Below are 25,989 nucleotides of genomic sequence, written 5' to 3'. Positions count from 1 at the left end.
TAAACCTGCTCCATCCTCCCTATTCTGGTATTTTAAAGAGTACTTAGCAGAAATATCAAGCAACCTAACTAATAGGGTTGCAAACTCCCAGCAAAAAAAAAAAAAAAAAATAGGGAACCACCCCCCACCCTCCAGCTCATGATGCTTAATCGATGTAATCAAATTTAATTTGATGCAGGGGGGAAAATGCACAGAAAGAAATTATTTTTCAAGAATAATTAAATAGATTCAACATCTTTCTTCAACAGAATTGCAGACTGCACATATGGTATCTTCCCAAAGGAAAAAGTACTATAGCTTACTAGGGTATATTAGACTTAACAGTTACTATATACAGTAATGGACTTCTATATATTTTACATCAGATTAAAACTTTGGGTGTAAGAGTCAGATAATTATTTATTAAAAGCTAGATATTTTAAATGAGAACAAGAAAGAAAAGTATGTCTTTGTGCCCCCTTTTCCCTGTTCATGCCCTATCGGCCCCCCTGGCTAAACTTTGCTAGATCCGCCCCTGCACAGTTACCAGCCGTCAGCTACATAGAAAAAGATCCTGGTCTAGAAAGTAATATTAAATAAATTCTAACAACAGCTTATCACGCTTAATAGTGCTGCTGTTGTTCAGCCGCTGGTTTCCTCTTTCTGGTGAGAAGTGGGCCAAAAACTAAGAAGAGAGACGGACTCTCGACAGAAAAGCCGATCAGCTGATCATTAAGCAGTTTCACATTGAAGTAGCAGCAGGAGAGAGAGAGAGAGAGAGAGAGGCAGTCGCTCCATATATCTGTTGTTAAGCTTAGGTGGGAATGCTTTACAAACATTCAGAGATGAACTTACACACTTGCTTTACTTCTCTCTGGGAAAACTTCCTCGGAGATGAAATGCTGGTTTGCTAGCGGCTCTATCAAGTGAGCATACTGCTGCTACGAGCAACGGTTATGAGCCGAGTTACGCCTTGTAGCAAGCTTTGTGAGGTGCTTTTTTGATATTTAACGGATCGGATTACATTTTTTTTATTTCTCGCTGATATCCGATCCAGTAATTTGGGTCAGTATCGGACCGATACCAATACGTAATATCGGATCGGTCCATCTCTACTACCAAGCAATACTTTATTTTTTTTTTTCCTATATCATGTTTTCACCTGGCACAGTACTTTTGAATCTGTCCGTTCAACCAATTCTCCATTAATCATTATATATGGATAAAATGTTTAGTCTGCCTCTGTATCAATCTGAGCTGCTGCTGTTGAGCAGAACAAACAAATGGAAGAAACAAGGTTGTTCGAGAGATAGATCTTGCAGTGGTTCATAATTAATTTTTATACATGAAATAATCACCATCCATGTAGCATATTATTTGTTTGAAGTTACCTGTTGTAATATACTGTGTGTGCTGCTGGCCAGCCAAGGTCAGCCAGGATTCCTCTTTGGAACTTATAGCGAGAGTGTCACAGTGTGACAAAAGCCATTAAGATTTAGGGAGATATGGGAGCAAAAACGCTGAGAAACACACTTTTGAAAAAAGCTTTGAGCCAAATTGACTGCAGCACACGGAGGAGGGAAAAAAAGGCCAGGGAGCTTTGGAAAGCAACAGGAAAATGAGCTCAAAGATGATGAAGCAAAGGATTACATGACTTAGTGCAGCTTTCATCAGTGAGCCTCATCATACCTACAGTCCTTTGAAGATGTAGTAGGTCTAGTTGTAGTTGAAGTGATTAAAATTAGCAATGGGAAAAAGCAGTGAGCTATAATAATGTGCAAAAGTCTTGAGCCACTACTTGTTTTTATATTTTTCTGCCAAGAAGCCAAACTTTCTTTCTTTTCCATCAGTAGTTCCTCGGGCTTACTGAAGTTTGTTTAAAGTCTTTCTTTGAACACTGGCTTTTTTTCTTTTGCTGATTTTAAGTCCAGTCTTTGTACTACCAAACTGACCACCTTCAGATCCCCCCTGCCACCTGCTCCTGGATTAAAGATTTCTTCACTAACCAGCCTCAATCTGTCCGACTTGCTGATTGAGGTTGGTGCTTGGACAACAACATGAAGCTGAACTTCATTAAAACCAAAGAGCTCATAATGGCTCAGAAGGCACATACAGGTCACTCCCCTGCCATTGTAAAAGGATAACGGGTAGAATCTGCCTCCACCTTCAGGTTTCTGGGCACCCACGTCTCCGCTGATCACACCTGGACCAACAACACCAACGCCCTGGTAAAGAGGGCCCAGCAGTTACTGCACTTCCTCCATATCCCGAGGAAGAATAACCTGGAGAAGAAGCTGCTGCTGGCCTTCTCACACACCTCAGTGGAGAGTGTGCTCTCCTACTGCCTGAGTTTTTGGTACTCAGGGGCCACTACTAAGAACAGGAAGGCTAAGCAGAGGGTAATTAACACCACCCAAAAAGTCATTGGCTGTCCTCTGCCACCCCTGGAGGCCATCACCAGATCCCCCCGTCTCAGGACAACCAGGGCCATCATAGGTGACCCCTTGCACCCTGCCCACCACCCGTTTGACCTGCAACCCTCACGTCAATCAGGTCCGACACCTCTAGACTCACAAACAGGTTCCTACCCTGGGACATTCAGACTGTTAGCAAACAACATCCCCCCACACCCCCGAGTCATGGCGTGAGTAACCCTTCATCACTCAGGCCACTCAAAACGAACTCTGTACTCAGACTCAAGTCTTTTCTTTGCACTACTTCCAAGCACTTTGCAACTATTTTGTTCTCTAGGTTGTGGCTTTTTCTTATTTTTGTATATATATCTCTTGATTGTATACATTTCCTGTTTGCTATTTAATCCTGCTGTCTTACTATTTATTTGTCATTGTACATGTTCAATGACAATAAAGGGCTATTCTATTCTATTCTACTTCACTCTCTGGAGTGTGTCCTTAAAAATTTAAGGAAATGGAGGACAAAAAAGTGGCAGGTCTAAATCCAGCAAAGGCTTGACACAGAGTTTGAGATATTCATCTGGCTCTTCAGGTAATCCATCTACTGTTCACTGAAGCCTCATCAGAAATAGTCTCAGCTGATAGGTGGCCATCAAGAATTCTTCTTAAGGAAGGGGAAAAGAGAGATAATGTAAAATCATACCTGGATAGAAAAACACACAGTGGAGCACTATCAGTCATGGATCGGCCTCCCCAGATCCTGGACCTCAACATTATTGAAGCAGTGTGGGATCATGTTGACAGAGAACAGAACAAAAGGCAGAAACATCCAAAGAAGAGCTTTGAATGTCCTTCAAGAAACCTGGAGAACTATTCCTGAAGACGACTTAAATATTGACTTTTAAGCTCAGTCAAAGCTCATTAGACATTTTCTTGTATATTTGCACATTTTTCGTAAATTGATCCCCATTTTCCTTGCAAAATGTTACAAAATGAAGGTTTTCTCTAGTCTGTTCCACAGCACGGCATTTCAAACAGTACTTGTGGTAGAAGGTTATGTTGTAGGTAGCAGTAGGAGCTATTGTGGTATTGTATAGTGGTCCTAAGTAAGACTTCACTTGTTCTTTGGTTTAGAGATGGACCACAATCTGTGAGTGGTAATGAGTAAATTTCAGGAGCACTGTGGACCCGTGCACATGCATTTCCTGTGCATTTTAAATAAGCTGCCCTGAGCTACTCTTTCTACCAGAACCTCCCCTCCTCCAAACAGCTCCTCGTCATTGGTGCTCTGCAAACTAAATTAATTACTGTGTGCTACTACAGAATTACAGACTTACCTTTAGACATCAACACAAACTGGTGCAAGTAGAAACAATTAGCGCGTTTATCTACTTAAAGAAAGACACAGAAAGCAGAAAAACTTAAAACTGATCACTCCTCTGTAGGAGAAGTGATCAGTGATCTATTTACAGTGAGCAACTTGTACAACATGATGTGGCAGCAATGTTGCCTATGTTGAATAAGATAATCAGTTAACTGTTCAACTGTTAATCTGTTAAAAAAAAAAACTATGTTTGCAAGTATAAACCAGGTCACCTTAAGAAAGCTTGATCTCTCTTTTTGACAGAAATGAATATTCCAAAGCCCTCGCAATGATTTATATTCGTGGGAATGTTTGAGGAATGTCTTAATTCATTGACTCATTCATGCATCCTTTCAAGGTGATATCTGGAAGGAGGTGTATATAAAATACTGTTTTCAATAAAGTAAACTCAGATTTACAGCCCAGCCGAGCCCAACCCAAACCAGGCCAGCTGCACAAATACACAAAGGAAATGGCATCATTATTATGACTCACAGAGGAGGCTGTTAGGAAAAGTGGGCTCTGGACAACAGGGAAAGAGGGAGATCTAGCAGCGTGTTTGCTTTAAGTGCAATTCTGAGTGATGATGTCACATGATGAAATGACAAAAGAAGAGATCTGGGATTTGCCTGTTGTCTTTTTGGCCCTACAAACTGGGGTAACTGCATCAAAGCAACCCACAGACCTTTGTATGATAAAATAAAACCAGATCAAACCACATAAGCAAGTCAGAAAGAAAATAAAGGCCTAAAACATTCAGAAACCTAAACCAACTCGTCTATTCTGAGCACATTTTGAAGCGTTCATTGGCTGGTTTCCTTCAAAGGGAAAACTTGTGCATTGAGTGTATTTTCCAAGCTGCAGGACAGACTAATCAGATCAATTCTGAGTAATGTGCAGCTGTTTGGAGAGAAACCCACATTTTAACACAGCGTTCGAGATGTCATTGCATGTCAGGAATAAATTACACAAGTCATGGAATTAATTTTGCAAGGGTCTTTTGGGATCCTCCAAGTTGTTATCCTGGTCATGAGCAACATGCTCACAGCAGCTGCAACCCCATCTTCTTCTTCATCATCATCATCAGCATGCGTAAAACAATATTTTTGATTTTTCTTCTTCACTGCTTTGCACAGTTTCTCGAGCTGTTGTGTCCTCAGGCTGCTCTGAAATGAAGCCCCGGACACACACTTGCAAACAATATCGCACACACAAACACACGAACACACACAGGCAAGCATCATTCCTAGAGTTTTTTAGGTTGCTGGCTGCTGTAAGGCCTTTTTTCCACTCCATCGTTAATTAGTCATTTAATTAGAGAACTTCAAAGTGAAAACATCCTATGCTGTTGGGTGGGCTGTGTCTCTGTGTGTGCGCGTGTGTGTCAGTGTGAGTGCACTTATTTGCGCGCAACAGTCTTTTGGGCCTTATAAGGTAGAAAAATGACTTGTTTGAGTTGCATCACTGTTTCGGACATTAACCCTTCAGTATAACAAAGACACAAGGAAACAGCTCAGCTGAAACCAAAAATCATCAAAAGTTGAGGTCAAACTCTCACGTGCAGCCAGATGTATCGAATGTGTTTTGATTGGCTTTAGATCTGCTTCCATCGATTTGTAGCGATGCACTCCTGATCTCATTTCCTCTTCTTCCCACAGCCTGACGAGCTGGAGGGCGTCCACACGCACACCTTTAAGCTGAAGCCATTCAAGAAGGCCAAGAGTTGTGATATATGCAAGCAGGCCATCACCAAGGAGGGCCTCATCTGCAAAGGTGGGTGTCTAGCATGTTGGCTTTAAAGTTGACCTGAGCAGACGTAAGACAGTAGACTGAGTAAATTATGACCAGGCAGGGGTCGGGTTCCCAGAATGGCTGAAAGTGAGATTCATTTATAAATATAAAAATATAACAACTGCTGCTCCTGCAACCTGGAAGTGGCATAAAATAAATGTATATCAGAGTTTTGACCCAATTTTACTTTAAGAAACATTATTATAAACATTGTCAGTCTGTGAAAAAAAGTGTGGGCAAATAGTTTAACAAACCCCTAGACATCTTTATTACAGTAGTTAGCGCCATCGCCTGACTAAAAGAAGGTCCTGGGCATGGTCTTGTGCTGCTGAGTTCAATGTGTTGTGCATTCAGAGATACTCTCCTGCATACCTTGGTTGTAACAGTGTTATTTGAGTTACTGTTGCCTCCCTGTCACCTCGAAGCATTTTGTCCATTTTCCTCAGACCTCTAGCATCAAGAAAGCATTTTCTCTCTAAGAACTGCCGCACAGTTCAGTTCAGTGCAGTTCAGCTAAAGCTTGATTCTAGCATAATTTAAGCCATTTAGGTTTACATTAAAGAACGGTTTAAAACAAAGTTTTATTTGTATTTGAATGTGTTTTCTCCCCAAGTCTATTTTTAATATACACATCCTTTTTGTTTACACTGTACGCTCTATTTATGTATGCATTGGTCTACTGTTTTAGCTTTGCTTTCTCTCCCTCTTGCCTTTGAGCCCCTGCCTCCCCCTCTTCCTCAATGATCCAGTCACATGTTTTTGAGTCTAATTTTAGAAGTACTAAAGGTTTTATTGTCACTCCAAGAAAAGTCCAGGGGAAATTAACATTAGAAGACTCCCAAGCAGCCTCACATTTCCTCTGTTTCTTTTTCTCTGATCTCCCTCTATCTGTCTTTGCACTCTTTCCCTTGCTCTCCCCATTTTTGAACTACAGTACAAACAGAGTGTCTTTAGCAGAGGCCAGATGACAAACGGGGAGAAAAGCCCAGCAGTAGGGGAATGGGCTTGTATAGGGCTTTGGCTGAGGATTTGGTGTTAAAATTAGCATGGCTTCTGCTGCTGCTGCTGCTGCTGCTGCATTAGCCTAGATAAGAGGGGGAAAGGGATGAGTGGTAGGGGAGGGGGGCAGAGCTAGGATGAAGAGTGAGAAATTTGGGTAGCAACGACGCTGGGTGATAGATATGGGTACAGAAAAGAAAAGAAGGCATACACTTTTATTTATTGTACTTTCTGTCCTGTTAAACTAGAGCTATAGTGTACTATATGTTCACAAGCACCTGGACAAGATAATTATCTAAAAATCCTTGTTGTCCTTTACAGTTACCAGGAAGGGTTGCTATGCAGCACATTGACGGTTATTGTAGCCAAAGGATTAGATGTGACAATAAGACTATGTGCTGTGCAGTCGTCCAGATACAAAAGAAAAAAACTCTCAGGGTGGCCCTTTGAATGTCAAAGAATGAGACATTAGCAAACAAAAGACATACAAAAAGGTTAATCTTTGCTGAAGTGAAGCCATTTCTCTGTTTTAGAGACTTTGACAGAGCTGTTCATGCCTTCATTTCATCTCGCCTCGACTACTGTAATAATCTTTACTCTGGTGTTAGTCTGTCATCAGTTAGCCGTCTACAGCTGGTCCAAAATGCTGCAGCACGGTTACTAACTGGCACACGCAAGTGAGAACACATATCTCCCATACTGGCGTCATTGCACTGGCTGCCAGTTAGTTTTAGAATTAATTTTAAGATTTTTTTTAAGGCATTGAATGGTTTAGCACCCTCATACCTTTCTGATCTTTTAAATTGGTACACTCCTGCAAGATCACTGAGGTCTGCGGATCAATTGCTCCTGGCTGTCCTGAGGTCCAGATTAAAGCACAGAGGAGATCGGGGCTTTGCTGTAACTGCTCCTAAACTGTGGAACAAACTGCCCCTTCACATCAGGACCTGCCCAACATTGGACACTTTTGAAACCCGTCTGAAAACCCAGTTTTATTCCTTGGCTTTTAAATCAGAATGAGTTTGTATTACTTTTATCTATCTTATATTGTACTCAAATCTTCTAATTTTATGATTCTTTTTCTTTTCTTTTATCATGTCTCCCTATGTTTTTATGTCTTTTGGTTATCTTAATTGTACAGCACCTTGGTCAACATTTGTCGTTTTAAATGTGCTATATAAATAAATGTGACTTTGACTTTGACTAAAAATGGGGGAGAAAAGTCACATTAAGCAAAGTCATAAAGCAAGCCCAGCAATCCTGTGTATTTTACCCCACATAGGACTTTGTTTTGTAAAATAAGCATCGTGTTGTAATCAGTGACACTTCAAACTAATGACTGGAATCCTACGCGTATCTTCAAAGTGTTTAAATCCATAAAGAAGAAGGTTTATTTCCTCACATACCTATATACAACCTGTTTTAAAATAGAGAATTCGCCCCCTCCTGGTAGTTAAAAAGAATGCAGCTTCAAGGTTTCTGTGCAAAGGCTTAACCTTTCTGACCTGAAACTTCTGACCATCTTTCATAAAGAGTGTTTGCTTCAAACATGCAAAAAGACAAATTTGCATTAATAAATGAATAAAATTTGATTACAGACTGTTACTATTATGTGCTGAGGAGACTTGTACCACCTTGATTCAAGTGTGACCCAATAACAGTCTAGAACATACATTAAAAGTCCAATTTATCACTGTTTAATCAACATTCTGTGTTCATTTCAATCGCTTTGGCTTGCATTTGCTATTGATTTTTGCATCGATGTTTCACCTTTTGCCTGAAACATTAAGGTAGTGAAACGCAAACTGATGGATGGATGTTTGCTTTGTGTGACCACTTGAGGGCAGCACCACAGCATGTTGGCATCAGTGATGGTGCTGACCTTATTTCAGTTTCAGTGCATTCAGCAGTACAGTGCTGTAATTCTAAACTCTCCACACCATCTAAGCACTTTAATTGTTTTCCAATACTGAGCACACATCTACAGTTGCTGCTTTCAGCTTCATTTTGTGATCTATGTGAAAGGAAACATCCATTAATCTCTTTACGGTTGTTAATGGTTTTTGCTCCTGTGGGTGTAAATCAACAACTGCACTTAATGCTGCCTCTTTTATTTCAGCGTGTCGGTTGTCCTGCCACAAGAAATGTGAAGTGAAGGTAAGACACGATCTTCAACGTCTTCTTTTGTTACTGATGAGACTGATGTCTTCATTGTGCATTCTAGTCTTTGTCACACCATATTACTGTATAGAAGTACACATATTTTTACTTATTGTACAAGCACACACAATGCACCACACATACAGCAGATAAACTGTGACTGTGGTCATTGCATCGGGAATAGCAGGAATTTAAAAGTTGCTTTTCTACACAGTTTTTCCCCCCTCTTGAAGCACTATTGCAAATGTTAAGCAAAGCCCATTTATGGGTTTTTTTCAGGCTGTTTAAATCAATTTTTGCACTGCATGGAAAAATGCACCGTCTGGCAAAAAAGCTTTAACCTGCCTGCCTCAGACTGCAGTGTGACGTCATCCAGAGCAGCGCACTGGCTAATAAACTTCATGCAAGTGCACATCCCCACTTAGATTTCTTTGTAGTTCACACACACATTCACACACTGAATGTGTGTGTGAATGGGTGGATGACTGAATGTAGTGTAAAGCGCTATACAAATACAGGCCATTTACCATTTACCATTTGTAATGGTGTGGGTTATAGTGCTTATACGGTCGTCTACGGAGGACCAAAACTGCTGAAATCATCAGCACAGGTTGAAAATTAATAATTGAATCCATGAAATACAAAATTACGCAAAAGGCAAAAATAAATAAGGGAGTAGATAAATACAAAGACAAGAAGAAATATCAATTTTCCATATTTTGTAAATTAATACTAACATTTTTGTTTAGATTATTTTGGTGCATCTGATGGTTCAGTTATTTAAGTATTTCAGATTTTGGCTGTTTGATCCAACACAGAGAATAAAAAGACTCATGATTCTGATTACTTTTGAGTAGCATGTGACGTCCTTACACAAATATCTTTATCAGTTTAAATATAATTTAAAACAATTTTATATACTTAAAAAAATCTTTTGAAAACATCGTCGTTGTACTTGGCAGCCCTCTGTTTTTTTGTGTGGTTTCGTTTCGTTTTCCCACAATTATTTTTCACTGTAAATGATCGCCCACTCAGATCAACCCCTAATTTCACTTCAATTACACCTCATCATTCAGAAACTGCTGATACTTACCAGCTATGCATGAAGCATAATTATTAGTATAGTGGCTTTATCTTGTACCATAATCAGCCATAACTATGCATTGCTAACAAAATAACTTTGACCATTTGGGGCATGGAGATCGGACCTCTCGGGGTATCCTGCACGAGGACTTTGGCATCATGGTCTTCAGCTCCTTTGGATTAGAAGTGGGGCCCTACTGGGATTGGATTTTGATAGTGCTATTGAATTGGGATCATAATGTCGGTATATTTGTTGTGTTCCTCGAGCTATCACTGAGTATATTTTGAAGTGTCGTGAGGTGTATTGTCTTGCTTGGTGGTACATATCGTCGTGACATCCACATGAATGCCAAAACCCAAGGTTTCCCAGCAGAACATTGTCTTATAACAAGATGATCAATTTTATTCACTTCACTTGTCAGTGGTTTTTAATATTGTGGTGGATCAGTGACTTCAAATACATGTGCAAAAAAAAAAGAAAGAAAGAAGAACTACTTGGGGGAAAATACGCCATGTAAGGCTTCATTTCTGCCTCTTGACTGACTGTGGGATCACAGTTCCACTCACCACATTTGATCCCAATCAGCGGTAACAAAAAATAAAGAAAAAAGGGGAGAGCAAATGAAAAGGAAGGAGCGGAGGAATGAGTGAATGAGAAGCAAGGGAAAGGGTGGAGGGGAAGAGTGTAAAAAGGCTGTATACTTAGTGGTTTTAGTTGTGACTGGTGGGGAGAAATGTTGAAATGTCTCTCCTCTCCTTTATTTTCCTCTCCAGTTCATAACTCCTCTCCCCAAAAAACCTCCCCTCAAGCCATTCGTCTACCCAAATATTACTATAGGAACAAAAGTTATGTGTTCCCAAAACATCCACGGAGAAATCTGCCAAATACCTCTAAAACCGGGCAAAGTCATTTGTGGTGGCAATTTGGGGAATAATCAGGATAGCGTCATGAGTCATTCGTTCTGGTGGTGACAGACAGCGGACAGGAAATGTTTTGAGAAGAGAGTAGGTTTGCGTGTCAGAAGGGAAAGGACCGTAGATGGAGGGAAATTGTAAATCTGGATGAAAATTAGAGTTGCGTTAATGTGCAAATGCCAATATTGATTTACTTGGGAGCAAACAATTGTGTTGGCTTTATCCAGGGAAATGACCCTTGAACAAAAACAAACAGGACACAAATATGCCAGCTCATTTTTTCAGGTTGTAAAAGTGCGGTTACGATTTCTGCAAATACGAATGTGAATTTAGGCAACGCTTTGGGCCGCCTCTTCGCTGACCTTGAGCAGTAAATTTGTCATGAAGCACAATGAGGTTTGTTGCCAGCAGTTTGCAGTTCACCAGACATGAAGATAACTGCAGCGCTGCGCTCATTTCATTTTGTGTGTTTATTATTTTAATTCGCCACAGCTTCCCCTTTATATGCCAAACACTGCCCAGGGCATTGAATGACAATTGCTTGAATGTTTTAAGGTTTTTTTTATATGGGTTTATGAAGCATTTCTGTGTTTTTATAGTATTTTAATGGCACCTATACTGATTTTTATGAGGGCGTGATGATGGTAATTGTTTTAACATATGCTATGAGATAATATTTGGATAATCTATCTTGGTGCCTGCTACATAGGACAAGAAGGACAAAAGTGTGCTGATTATATAATGAATTACACGTTTACAGTCCTTGTAGCTGACCATTTATAGACAAATGTTTTTTGTTTGTTAAGGTGCTTAACACTGACCTGTGAGTCACTGAAGCATAAAAAGGCTCCTAACCTAAGATATGAACCAGTGGTATGTCAAAAACCTGATATATGGTATGCAAGATATCCTTAAAAATTTTTGAGGACAAGCAGAGGGCCAAAGAAGATGTGTCAGGTTTAAAAATACTATTTACAACAGATTAACAGTATTCAGAAAACCATGTGCTTAAGAAACAAGGAAAAATCCAGCAAAGACCTGATACAGGACCTGAGAGATTCATGTGGACCTTCAGCTGATCATCTACTGTTCAATAAAGCCTCACCAGAAATGGTCTCAGTGGAAGGGTGGCCATCAGGAAGCAATTCGTAGAGGAGGGAAACTGGGAGAAAAGACTGAGCTATGACAGCTACACAAGAACTGTATTGAAAATGAGGACAAAAGATCTGATGGAGTGATTAATCCAAGTTTTTTTTTTAAATCTGTTCAAATCATTGTGTGTTTGGAGGAGATCAAGAGAGAAATACAGTGAGTGTCTACAGCCATCTGTAAAACATGGTGGACTCTCTGATACGGTTTGGGCAGCATTTCAGTCAGTGGTGTTGGAGATCTTGTCAAAATTGATGAATTATGAACTCGGAAAAGTACCATTAGATTTTTGATCCACCACGCAATACCATCTGGAAAACATCAGATTAGAAACAGCTTTCTTTTTCAGCACGACAATGATCCCAAACACACTGCCAATGCAGTAAAATCATACCTGGATAGAAAAACACACAGTGGAAAACCATCAGTCATGGATCAGCCTCCCCAGAGCCCGGACCTCAACATTATTGAAGCAGTGTGGGATCATGTTGACAGAGAAGAGAACAAAAGGCAGAAACATCCAAAGAAGAGCTTTGAATGTCCTTCAAGAAGCCTGGAGAACTATTCCTGAAGACTACTTAAAGACATGATGAGAAAGCTGCCTAAGAGAGTTCAGACTGTGCTGAAGAATAAAGATGGTCACACCAAATATTGACTTTCAAGCTAATTAAAATTTTACAAACTCTGTTTTTGCCTTATATACTTTTTTATCACAAAATATAAGGAAATACATAGTACTGAAAATGTTTTGTCATTGGGCTCTTCCATAATGTCCATAAACCATTTTGCAAACACCGCTGTAATCTTGTTGTCAGTGAAACAATTAGCCTAATTCTGCGAAATGTTGAAAGTCAGTAACCACATGCAGTTCAGTCATTAACTTTTAAAGCTTATGAAAATGTCAGTATAAACATGCAAAAGACAGACATCCACTAACATGCCTTGATGAAGGCAGCTAATAGTTTCTGGCTCCTTTTCATGTTCTGTTTTTCTTTCCGTTCTTTCTGTTTGACCACAGTCATCTTGCTGCGGATGTCTGTTATTAGAGCTCTGAGGATGCTCCACAGCACACAGAAGACAAACTCCACAGGCTTCTATCTGCCAGTATTGCACCTATGTTGATGAGGAGACTTGTTTGCACAGTGGCTGGCGTTTTGCCTAAAGTCTGTCAGGAAACCTAGGCTGAGTGTTGGAAACAGAGGCTCTCTGTTAGACAGAAGACTCCTGTGTTGATTCCTCATACCTCTCTCTCTCTTTCAACCTGAGCTTCAGATAAACAATGTTTAACAATTTTAAATAGATATTAATTTGGAATAGTGTTTGTGACCACCTGATAAATGAGAGTATTAATAATAATAATAATAATAATAATAATAATAATAATAATAATAATATAGCACTTTGAAAAACAGTTACAAAGTTCTGCACTGTTTATCTTTATTGTCACTGAAAACAAATTAGTGCATCCAAACACTTGATACACTTGAAAACAACAAACTTACTTTCCATGGCTCTATCACTTGTTGTTTGTTTATTTATTTTTGGTTACCTGGCACTTTTTGCCGTTCTTGTGTGCTTTGCCACTTTCTATTCTTGGGACTGTACATATCCCAGTATTGTCACCACTTATTCAGAAGTTTTTTTTAAAAAGCCGTTGCGAGGTCATAATTTGTGAAGTTGGAAAAATGTGTTAAGCAAAATGTAAAAGAGTAATAATAAGAATAAATATAAACACAGTGGAACCCCGACCTACGAATACCCCATTTAACGAAAAATTCAAGATACAAAGGCACTTAACGGCAATATTTCTGCCCGTGTTACGGCAAAATGCCCGTGTAATGAAATCCGCTGGCTCTGATTGGCTGATCCCAGAATGCCTACAATGCCCACAATGCCTTCTGAATCATGTGACAACCCCCTTGGCTTTCGTACTTGCGCTTCGCTGTTCCACTTGAACGACGTATTGTTGTTGCAGTTAGCAATTAGCCTGTAGCCTATCGTTCACTCAAAAGGCGCGATGGGTGCTTAGACTTACGAAAATCTTCGACTTACGAAAGACCCTCGGCAACGAATTAATTTCGTAAGTCGGGGTTCCACTGTAAATACATCCCATTAGTTTTAGACAAATAGGTGGTTGACACTTGATTAGCCATTGCCTTTCTTTGGAGTGGGGCATAATATCAGTACAGCAATATATCCTATATCACTTCCTTACATTAGTGATAAAGTTGCACCAAATTTCATTTTTTAAGACATACATGCAATACTTTACTAGTAATGTAAATTATTTTGTATAGAAGTAACACCTGACGTGCTTAATCACTTTTAGGAGTATTTTTTTGTCATTAGCTGTACACATATAAGGTTATATCCCATGATCACGGGATCATAATACCACCATACTATCAATGTATTATGAAAATATCATACTTTAAGTAACTCTGTGATTCCTGCCCCTACTTGCCGAAATAGACACAAAATTTCCAACACCTTTATTTTTTTAAATCTTTATCAAACTAGAAGTCAAAGTATGTCATTAATGTTAAAATATTGTCTATCTCATGCTAATATCAGTATTTTAATCTATTTGTTTATTCTGGGTTTTAAGATTCACCGCGCAAAAGAAATTGAGATTCATCAGACCGGGCCAAACCTCTGTTGTGTGTCTTTGGTGAACTGTAGCCTCAGTTTCCTGTTCTTAGTTGGAAGGAGCAGCACATGATGTGATGTTCTGCTGCATATGCTTCTAGAGTCAATGTGTTGTGCATTCAGAGATGCTCTTCTGTATTCCTCAATTATGACGAGTGGCCATTTAAAAGTACTGTTGCCTCACTGTCAGTTCAAAGGAGTCTGGCTCTGATCTGTGGCATCAACAAGGCAATTTTGCACAGAGAACTCACCTGATATTTTCTCTTTTTCAGATTGTTCTCTGTAAAACGTAGAGATGGTTGTGTGGGAAAATCAGTAGATCGGGACAGTCCACAAATACTCAGTCCAGACCATCTGGCACTAACAACCATGTTACGTTCAAAGTCACCTTTCCTCCTTCTGATTCACAAGGTTCACCGGGTGGTCCTGACTGTGTCTACATGCCTACACATATGTTGCAGCCATGTGACGGGCTAATTAGATATTTGAATTACCAACCAGTTGAACAGGTGTACCTAATAAATTGTCTACTGTGTGGACTTAAACTATATTTATGGAAGTAGTATGTACCCATGTTTCAAGGACGTGCCAGCCTGCTACTACTGCATTTCCAATGTTTTTAGAGTACTTTTTCAGTTGGCTTAATTCTTTTAGGATGTAAATCACTGCCTCTCAGTTCAGTCTGGCATCACTGCAACAGAATTATGCAAACAGATCCACCCAGTAGCATATCATCTCTCCGCTTGAGTACATGCGTGTTTGTCTTGTTTTGATGACTGGACAGCACAGCATCTGTAAGCTCTCTGTTCTTGCTCACCCTCCATGGAAACAAGCCCTCATTATTCCTCATGATTTATCCCTGCCATGTCTTGGAGGAGCTTCCTGGAATGCTCTTGCAGTGGTTTGTGCTGTTTGATGGGCTGGCGGGTTGGAAGACACAGGGCGAGGTTTGGCAGGGAAAGGTAGTGGCAGAGAGGAATGATGGGAAGGGGTTGGACGAGGAAAGTACAAGAAGTTTGAATACAATGTTGGAGAATGCTTTATAAAATTTTGTTTACCCGTTTGTGTCTTTTTTCTGTACTAAATTCATGTGGTCCTGTCTGACATATTTACTGCTGCAATTCTACCTAAGCTGCAAGACAAATTTGGTTGAAAAACCTTGAAGTACTAGGAAATCTCTGGTTTGTCAAGCAATAAAACATTCAAAATATGCACAGAAAGATAATCTCTATAAACAGATATCTGCATGTGAACATGCACATTCTGTAGGCTAGGAACAAACTTTTTGGTATCGGAACCTTTATGGTCTGCTTATAATCTGAGTTGATTGGCCAATCTTTGACATCAGTCAGTGTGAAGTAAAAAGGAGTATTGTGTTTGCTGAAATGCCAAAAGGTAGCTGACTAGCTTTTGATTAGCATCGTCTATTAGCGTTATTTAATTTAGCTGCCTTTCTAAATAGTGACCAGAAAATGGGATTTGAATTCTTGGCCCAGATAGCTGCAAAGTCCACCAAAAACTGCTGAAAAATAATAGTCAGAGTCATTTGACTAGCTGATGGATTTCTAAATTGGCAGAAAGGGAATTCCATTGTGTTGGGGTTGCTAAGCATCAAACTGCATGCACAGTATAGCTATAGAGTCAACTCCAAACTGTGGCTGTCATGTTTCTGACTTCCCCAAATGTCATAAAAGTCTTGAAATAGTGCCATTAGTCCCTGTGGTTTTAAGGTAAACTCTATTTCAAAAAGACTTTTCAATTGGAGCTGCACAGTAGTGTGATGGCTAGCACCGTTCTGTTCCACCAGCCAACTGGGGCCGATCTGGTGTGGAGTAGGAAGACATGGTGATTCTAACTTGACTGTAGGTTTGAATGTAGACTGTGAACGGACAGTGTTTCTTTTTGACTCACCTTCTATCACTCACTATTTTGTATTAAGCAAACTATTGTATTTAATTGTTTGCAACTATCAAACTCCCTGAGCCTGGTTCTGCTGGAAGTTTCTTCTTGTTAAACGGGAGATTGTCCTTCCCACTGTTGCCAAGTGCCTGTTCATAGGGTTTTTTCTGACTTTATTATTATTGTTGGGTCTTTACCTTACAATATAAAGCACATTGAGGTGATTCTTGTGAATTGTTGCTATATGAATAAAACGGAATTGAAATGCCTTAAATTGACAGAATATGGGCAAGACTACAGATGTCATATATGTAAATGAGACAAAAAAAAAGAAGAAAAAAAAGCCCATCTAAAGTTAAGTTGTTTTGGGGGATATTCTTTGTTAGCAAACATTAACTCAAGAATATTATCTCAATATTATAGAGATACTATTCTGAGGACAGTTTTCTGCTGCTAATGCAGTTGCTCTACATGTATCTTGATACATGCTCAATCATCCAGGTAAAGATCCAAAAAGATGATTCTGTTTATCTGGATGTAGCGTTTTATCCCACTGAAAATGCTACGCTACTTTTTGGGATACTCTGCAGGTAGAGACAATCTCTAACCGCCACCATCCAGCCTGTCCATGCCAGGCAATACCAAGTTTTTGTTGTTCACTTATCGCTGCTATCAGCTGAAGCTGAACAATGTGCTCTAGCAATCAGGCTTTTCCACTTCCTGTAGTTGTAGATGTTCACAGATTCTGGAGCCGCAGCAAGGGTAAAACAGAATGTCGAGGAAGTGAGTCATGATTGCACTCAAAGAATAAAATAATGAGGCCATTTTAAAACCAAACAAGCATATTCTGGTTCATGTATTCATCTTTTGTCACTAGTTTCTCAGCCACATATGCCCTATTTATAACTTTTCATTTATTCTGTCTCAAATAAGGTGAGAAGAAGACACTTGGCTTTTGGTTAACGGGCCCAAGCTTTGAAAGTGCAGCGTTGTCTTAAAGCTGCTCAGGTTTGGCAGAAGATCTGGCAATCCAGTCGCTATTTTTAGGAACTCTAATCTCTCCTTTGTCATGTGAAAGAAAATCTTGGGGATATTACTGCTGTGAGGAGACTTTGACAGTCCCATTTCATCTCTTCTGGCAAGAAATCCATGTCAGTCAGCCTGAGCTTACATAACATAGGCAGCATTTCAGAGCAAAACTTTAAACTGATACCAGAAAGCTCTTGGGATCTTTATCCACAACAGAAAGATACTTTTACTTAGACAAAAAAACAATGTCCTTTAAGCACAGTTTGCAAGAGTCTATGGATGTGCATTCCTACCTCAGTTAAGCCTAACAAAATCTAAGCTGGGTCTCCTCCAGTGAAGAGTTTTGAGGTCAAGGGTTTTTGAGGTCTGAGCTTATAATCCTGGCATCCAAACATTTTAATCCACATCCTAACATGTGTGGATGTGTGAAAACTGGGAGAGTCCTGTAATTAGACCTCTGGCAAATGACATGGTCTATAAAATGCAACACAGAAGCTCTTTAATGTCATAAGATGTATGGTTAGAACCCCGTTTTATCACCTCCTGTAAAACTTGGCGCTATTTATGTAACTTAGAAAGTGTGTGTTTGTCTGCAGTTCAGAAATTCAGATCGACTCATGGAAACACTCTTGCTTCTCTGTAAACTTTGGCTGCATTTGCATAGAACCACTAAAACCATTTCAGTTTAACTACATTTGCATTAGCTAATACCTACCGTGTAACCTTTGTAGCTACACTGACTAACAGCTAGATAGTAGCCAGACATAAAAGAGCCACAGGGTTAGCATTCTTGCTAATTTAAATATTTATTTTATCCACAAACATGGAAACATTTCCTCCAAATTAAGCCGCATTATGCTTGCACATGCAACCTGTGACACAACACAGAACCATAAAATGTAATACTTGCTCTTGAAGGGTCAATAACTCGCTGTGGTCTTCTTCTAAATAAATGCTAAGAAATATGCACCAATGGAAAAACAGGAGAAGAGGTAGTGGGGGAATAGGAAACAAATACAAACAGGTTTTCTACAGGAAGTTTCACCTTTTCCTATTATTTCAGCTTACTTCCTTTGCTTCTGTATTAATTGTTTGCAAAAATAATTATAGAGAGGGAACTTCACATTCAATTTGTATATGGCCCAGCTGTGCTCCAGACACAAGACTACAATAACTGCGAAGCATACAACCAAACAAAATGACACCAAGTTTGTTTCATGTTTGTTAAAACTTTAAAATGCTTCGAAATTATGTCTCTGAAAGTCACAAATGATCAGCTACATGCTAAATGGTGTGGCCTTACTCCTGAGAAGTATTTCTGAAAGCCACTGCTTACAAACGCTAGTTTTCCTGGGCTTATAAGAAGCATGTTTTTGCAATTCTTCTTATTATGTGGAGAATTTTATGTCTTTGTTTCATAGAAATACATAACTAATGAAAGAACACCTTAAAAAGACCAAATCTGTTAGTTTACTAGCACTGCCGAACAGCAGCTAATAATGATAATGGATTGGATTTATATAGCACTTTTCAAGGCACCCAAAGCGCTTTACAATGCCACTATTCATTCACTCTCACATTCACACACGTTCTCACATTCACACACGGCTACAACCGAAGCAAGCTACGGTTGTAGCCACAGCTGCCCTGGGACAGACTGACAGAAGCGAGGCTGCCATATTGCGCCATCGGCCCCTCTGGCCAACACCAGTAGGCGGTAGGGTAAAGCGACCTTCCGGTTACAGATACGCTTCCCAACCCCCTGAGCCACGGTCGCCCCGTGCTAACAGCTAACAGAAGTTATCAGTAAGTAAAGCTTAGGCGAGGTAAGCATTGCTTAGCTGCCATGAATCAGAAGTGAGCTTCTCTGACTCACTGACCAGGGTCAGACTGCTTTCACAAAGTTTTACAGCCTCTTGCAGAGCAAATAAAAGGTGGACACTTCTCATCCAGCATTGACAGCTGAGGTAAACAGCAGACTGACAACTTTCCACAAAAAGGCGAATCCAAATCTGATTCAAGCAGTAGTAGAAACATGCTGGTCGGTGTTATGGGATATAGTCTAAATTTTATATTTTTGATCTCTCTTGGAGTAAAGCATGTTTGTCTTATAGCATCCACTGCATAGGATTAAGTGCCTGAACTGGGAGGGGTGAGGAGACAGAACTCAATTGTAATCTACTGAACTCAAACAGTGACCATGGATAAGCAGAAGAAAATGGATGGATAGATGGATGCTGAAAGCTATGAATTCTGTCTCTTTTAACAGACTCCAAACAAGCTTTATTTTGATCTTAACTACATAGCTATATGTAGACGTTCCATTATTTCATCTTGCAAAACTGCGATGCCACTGTGTAGACAAAAGCTTTCCAAAGAAAGACATTTCAAGAGTATTCAAAAGCAACTTTGTCGTTCTTCACACTAAAACAACCTGTCTCCAAGATCGCATGTTTCCTTGATGCAAACCCTCATGTACAAGGTGAAAAAGAATATATCAGCTATTGCACTAACGCTGGTAATAAGTGACCTCAAATTCACTTTTTCAAATTTAGCACAGAACAGCCTTTCATGGCTCCTTTTAGTGGTGTTGTTGTACAGGCTTTTTCCTTCTAAGGTTCTCCTCTTTTATCTGCTTTATCTCCCAAAAGGGAGAAAGTGGAGCAAGACCAAAAACACAGTAAGACGTGCACAGAAGCAGGGATGAGAAGCGTACAAGAATGTTGGTATGGAAAAGAGAGCATCAAGCCAAGCATGAAAGTGAGAGAGAGACAGAAAGGTAGCAGAGGTGAGGCAGAGAGAAAGTGATGAGACACACACATGCACAAAGTTGCCAGAGCCAAGCCTCCTCATTCCTCAGCAGCCCTCACAGAAGCTACTCTGTTTCCCTGGTGCAAACGCGTCACATCAAAGAGCCATCACAGCACGTCTCCATAGCAACACCCTTCAGCAGTATAGATGCAGCGCAGTAGTTGGGAGATAGCGTTGGCAGACAAATGGTACGGACGGTCTAATAACCGGGCGCTAGCAGATGACTGATGGCCCTATTTACCATTCCTTGTCTGGAGGTCAAGAGCTAAGTTCATCCCATGAGCTTGAAACCCCGAAGGAGTCAGCCAAATATTTTTCTACAAGTATTTTAGAACAGAAGGATCTTGAGATGGCCTGTTTGTTGACCTTATGTTTCTTTGCTCTGGAGTCAGTGTGCATGTCTGCGCATTTTTATAGGCAAAAGTACAACTGTAGCTTTTCTTCAAGTCAGAGTGAAAAATGTTCTGTTTGCATACTATTTGTGCATTTTAAGGCAGCATGATGGTGCAGTGGTTAGCACTGTTGCCTTTGAAACAACCGGCTGGCCAGGCGCCTTGCACTGGAGTTTGCATGTTCTCCTGGGGCTTCCGTGGGTTTCCTCAGGTACTCTCAGCTTCCACCCACAGTCCGTGCATGGGTTAGATTAATTTGCAATTCTAAAATGACTGTAGATGTGAAAGTGAGCGTGATCTGTCTTTCTGTGTTAGCACTGTCATGTACCCATAACCTGTCCAGGTTGTTTTCTGCCTTTTGCCCTACAACAAATTCTGAATTGGACAAGTCAAAGAACAGTATATATTCAAATTAAACATGTAAGCTCGGTCTGTTTTACAGAGCAAAGGGTTACTACTTCAGTACTGCACACATTGACCTAAAAATAGTCAGTTGTCATGTTTCTTAGAAAATCTGGACCCAAAATGCATGTCTTTCAGCCTGTCTTCCTTCTCTCACCCCAACCAGTCGCAGCAGATGGCCGCCCCTCCCTGAGCCTGGTTCTGCTGGGAAGGGGCGGCCATCTGCTGTTAAAAGGGAGTTTTTCTTCCTGTTAAAAGGAAGTTTTTCCTCCCCACTGTCGCCAAAGTGCTTACTTATAGAGGGTCAAATGATTGTTGGGTTTTCCTCTGTATCTATTATTGTACGATCTACTGTACAATATAAAGCGCCTTGAGGCGACTGCTGTTGTGATTTGGCACTATATAAATAAAATTGAATTGAATTGAATTGAAAATGTAGACTTGAAGGCAAACTTAATAAACAATTGACTAACTTTTATTTAGGCATGGGAAAAATCCCAAACAGCAGAAACAAAAACTCTAGTGATGAATAAAGCATTCAGGTAGACACACAGTGCAATCAGTGCAACAGAACAAGGTACTGCAAAAAACTGAGGGTTCAATGCACACAATGTAATTAGAGAGGACACAGCTCCTCCCTAATTACACAAGACACAGCTGGTGAAAACATGACACAGGTGAACAAAGTCAAGGTTCTCTTAGTGAGAGACTATCTCTCCACACTGTTACATATTCCATATGTACGGAGTACAACCCCCGTTGGTCATGGCGTGTGGATATTTCTTTTAAGACACTCCGGCACGCCCGGCTCGGCCCCACAGCTCACGTATAAAACAGCTGTGCAGACGTGACACCGGTGATAGTTTGATCGGGACACGTCTCCGAGCAGCCTGATGGTGGAGAGGTAGTCTCTCACTAAGAGAACCAAGGTTACACCGTAACCGTACGTTCTCTGGCATATCGAGACTATCTCTCCACACCGTTACATATTCCATATGTACGGGGTATCTCTGTAAGACACCCCGCGAGGAGACAGTGCAACCGAACCGCCGAGAGTGAAGGTGCCGGGAGTCAGTGATAACGCACCAATAGAGACACCACCCTGGTCAGGGCTTTGCAATGCGAAGGCCGAGCCAGGGGGTGGAGGCAGCAGTCTGCAGATGCCAGACTGGCTTGAGCCGGTCATGCAGGATGCAGGACCTCGGGAACCGCGAGGCAGACCGCCAGGGCACGCGGCACACCAAGCTGCCAAGTAGCATCCCGCTGGTCGCATAGGCCTACGACATGCGGGCAATACCAGACAGAGAGTCGGCACTACAGGCTGGAGAACTCTCACTCGCCACAGCGAGGTCCGACTGGACTGACCCATCCATCCTCAAAGCCGAAGCCGCCCCGAGCTGTAGACAGACAGGGGGGGGGGGCTGGCAGCCTAGCCTGTGTAAGTGGAGGGCTGAGCAAGGCGATGACCTGAAGGTCCGCAGACAGAGGAGCCTCAAGGGTGAACTCGCAACGAGACACTCGAGGTCAGACACAAAGTCCCAGCTACTGGGTGTCCCCGTGCTGGCTGTGTAAGTCCGTGGCACACAGGCAAGCACCAACAGGGAGCCAGCAGTGCAAGCTGGGGACCTCTCACTCAGACACAACAAGGTCCGACAAGCACAACCCATGGCACGCGATTGGAGCGACGGAATGCCAGAAGCATGGGCGGTCGGCTAGGACGAGCCTGTGAGTACGCTCCCCAAGGATCTCCAGCTGGAGCCTTCGGCTTCTGCCTAGGGCCCGAACCTGGAATCCCAGGAGCAGAGAGAGGAGAACACTGGTGTTTTGCCGCAAGCTGGCGAATGCGGCAAAACGCCAAGGGAGCACAGGATGCAGCCGCAGCAGCCTATATGCCAGACAGAGACTGGCTAAAGGAGGCTGGAGAACACACATTCGCTGGCTGACGTATCAGACACAGCAAGGCCCGACTGGCGTGTAAGCTGGCAAATGCGGGCAACACGCCAGGGGAACACACCCGCCAGCTGCAGTTCAGCTGCTGGAGAGGAGGCCCAAGCCAGGGCCGTGACCCGCAGGTGGCCATAGCGGCTGCTGAGCGCCGTCCATAGACAGGGGAGCCGCAAGAGTGAACTCGAGGACGAGACACTCGAGTACAGCCGGCGCCGCAGGCTGGACCACAACACACTTGCTGGCTGGCATAGACACAGCGAGGCCCAGCTATTGTGTAACTGGTGAACCGCCTGCGGGGAGCCTGGCGCTGCAGGCTGAAGAACACTCACTCACTGGCTGAGCATCAGACATAGCGAGGTCCGGCTGGCATGTAAACCAGCGAAGCGCAGGCAATACGCCAGGGGAACACAGCCTGCAGCTGGGCCCAAGTGAGGAGTAACCCAAGGTTCGTCACCAGGGCATAGCAGCCACTCTGTGCCATCCGTAGACAGGGGGCCAGCAAGAGTGGGCCTGATGAGACACTGGCGGACAGTCGGGGGGTGTCAGCTCACTTTGCGGGCACCTGCTGGCCATGTGACACAGCGGCAACGCACTAGACAGAGAGCCAGCGCTGCGTGCTGGAGAACACTCACTCGCTGGCTGATGTATCAGACACAGCGAGGTCTATGGTCTCAAATTGTGGTCATAAATATTTTGTACTTACCAATTCCCTACTGTTTATTACCCACAGTGTTAAACAGGCCAACAGCGAAAGCTTGGAACGCTGAAGCCGTATCCCCTCTGTGTTAACACATATAGCAGCCGAGCTGCACATTGCCCAGGCGACAGCGTATGCTTGAACGCTGAAGCCATGTCCCTGCCGTGTTTCCTCACTGTAGCCGAGCTACTCGCTAGCCGGCTAGCCTTTTTTTCGAGGCGATAAGCCGGGGAAGGGAGACCAACCAAGGGGATTCAAAGGGCCAGCTAGGGGGAACCAAGCTAAGGGATACCAGGGCATACCAGGGGAATACCGGGGAACACCAGGGCATACTGGGGGAATACCGGGGCTACCAGGGGAATACCGGGGAATACCAGGGGAGAGGCAGCGCCCACGGAAGATGCCGAAGCACGCTCCTGACGGACGCACATACATACAGCACTCTCAAGGCACTCACACACACACACAACACAAGTGGAGATCAAACAATCACGGGTGTCACGTCTGCACAGCTGTTTTATACGTGAGCTGTGGGGCGTAGCCGGGCGTGCCGGAGTGTCTTAAAGAAATATCCACACGCCACAACCAAGGGGGGTCGTACCCCGTACATATGGAATATGTAACGGTGTGGAGAGATAGTCTTGATATGCTAGAGAACTAACTAATGAGACAAGAGGAAGCAAAATCAAACAAGGCAAACAACACAGCAGACTAGCAAAAATAAAACAGGAAGTAACGAACACTGAGACAGTGACATTGACATACAAACTTGACACAGAAGGGAATGCTAAGAAATAACAAAACCCTATACAAACTAACGCCTAAGCAAATTACTAACTGAAACCGATTTACTGAAACCAAAACCCAGGATTAAGAAAAATTTATTTAATAATAAATAAACCCAATTTAAAAAAAAAAAAGGAACCCCAAACCCCAATTGCTGGTTAAAAAAGCCAGGATTATGACATCGGTGAGATACCAAACAATGATAAAGTAATAGTTCATATAAAGGTATGGCCATAACGAAAGCAACACAAGTAATGTTTTAATAGTATTGACATACTGGTTTTTATAGTAATATCAATTAATACTGATGAATGACTGATGAGAGTTTTCTGCAGTTCAAAAAACCCCAGGAAAGTTACTCTTTCTCTTCTTCCCACTCTGCCTCTCAGTTTCTGTCAAGCATGTGTCAGCAACTACAGAGAGTCTATGAGGAACAGGAGAGAGGAGGAAAAAGAGAGCGAGAGAGAGAGAGAGAGATAGGCTGTAGGAGTGGGTGAGCAGAGGGAGGGATACAGAGGGATTCAGTTACTGTCTGCCCCCAGACGTCTTTTGCTCTCTCGTTTTGGGTACCGGAATCATAAGGAGCCCCAAGCCACTCTCTTGGCCTTATATAGCGTGTTTCAACATTTCTTGGCAGTTGAAAAGAGGAATCAAAGCCAGCAGTATAAAGAGTGTATCCTGGTCCAGTCCAAGCTGCACAGACATCCACATGTGAGCACTCATATACACAGAATCGAGTTCAGTAGCAGTTCTGGCACGCGTCTGGAGGAGGAAAGTGTCTGTATTTGGTACTCCCTCTGTTGCCCTCTCTCTCTCTCCTAGAGAGGGAGGGGGGTCTGAGGGCAGGGAGAATGCAGAGGTAGAAACAAGGCAGAGGGGGAGAGAAGAGAGAGCGTGAGAAAAAGTGGCACCAGTGTGCAGGTAAGAGCAGACTTTAAGATGCACAGACTGATTCATTTGCAATGTACTTGGTCTGAAATTCGAATAAATGGTGTGTTTAGCAAGTTTGTTGGGCTATAAAATTATTTCTTTTGTGGCTTAAAAGGTCTTGAGATGAGAATTGTTTCTCTAAACTCGTAAAGAAGCTGCTGCAGTTGCCGGGTTATGTATCTACTAGCAAGAGGGATGTTTTTGGATGTCATTTCAGTTAAAGCTGATTTTCTCTGTATGTTTTGGATGTAGGCTACTCTCCCACATGCTCATGGGAAAGTTGGTCCCATGAGAAGTGGGAAAGGCAGAGTTCATGTAAGTTGCAATTTTCTTAGGGGAGGGGGCTCAGGAACCTTTTTATGACTGGACAAGCGGAGATTTGTAGCAGCAAAGTCAGGGAGCAACGCAGGAGGGCGAACACGTGTTTTCTCTCTCAGCATGACCTGCATCTGCTGTGGTAATGCAAGAACAAAACAGAGCAGTTCTTAGGTAGAACCTTTGCAGAAAAGTAACGACATCTTCCATTTTTTCCTTCAGTTTTCTTCTCTTTGTTTATCTTTCGTTGAGTGAGGATGCAGAGTGATGGTAGTCATT

General features: G+C 41.9%; 1 protein-coding gene across 7 annotated transcripts in view; it reads left to right on the top strand.

Moving 5' to 3' along the window:
• LOC146491515 (tensin-1-like) overlaps window positions 1-25,989 on the top strand; it is a 120,782-nt gene that overhangs the window by 25,724 nt on the left and 69,069 nt on the right. For 6 of the 7 annotated variants that reach the window (XM_085152728.1, XM_085152727.1, XM_085152724.1 and 3 more), the window contains exons 2-3: window positions 5,415-5,529; window positions 8,666-8,703. In XM_085152728.1, coding sequence (XP_085008854.1) covers window positions 5,415-5,529; window positions 8,666-8,703 — 153 coding nt within the window. Of the gene's footprint in view, window positions 1-5,414; window positions 5,530-8,665; window positions 8,704-19,206; window positions 25,387-25,989 lie in introns of those variants that run through there. The other variant, XM_085152732.1, reaches the window with a different exon arrangement.

This window comes from Neolamprologus multifasciatus, chromosome 23 (genome assembly GCF_963576455.1).
Source record: "Neolamprologus multifasciatus chromosome 23, fNeoMul1.2, whole genome shotgun sequence".
In the NCBI taxonomy this organism is placed as follows: Eukaryota; Metazoa; Chordata; class Actinopteri; order Cichliformes; family Cichlidae; genus Neolamprologus; species Neolamprologus multifasciatus.
Note: the sequence above shows the minus strand (reverse complement) of the source record. Positions and strands in the feature narration are given on the sequence as shown.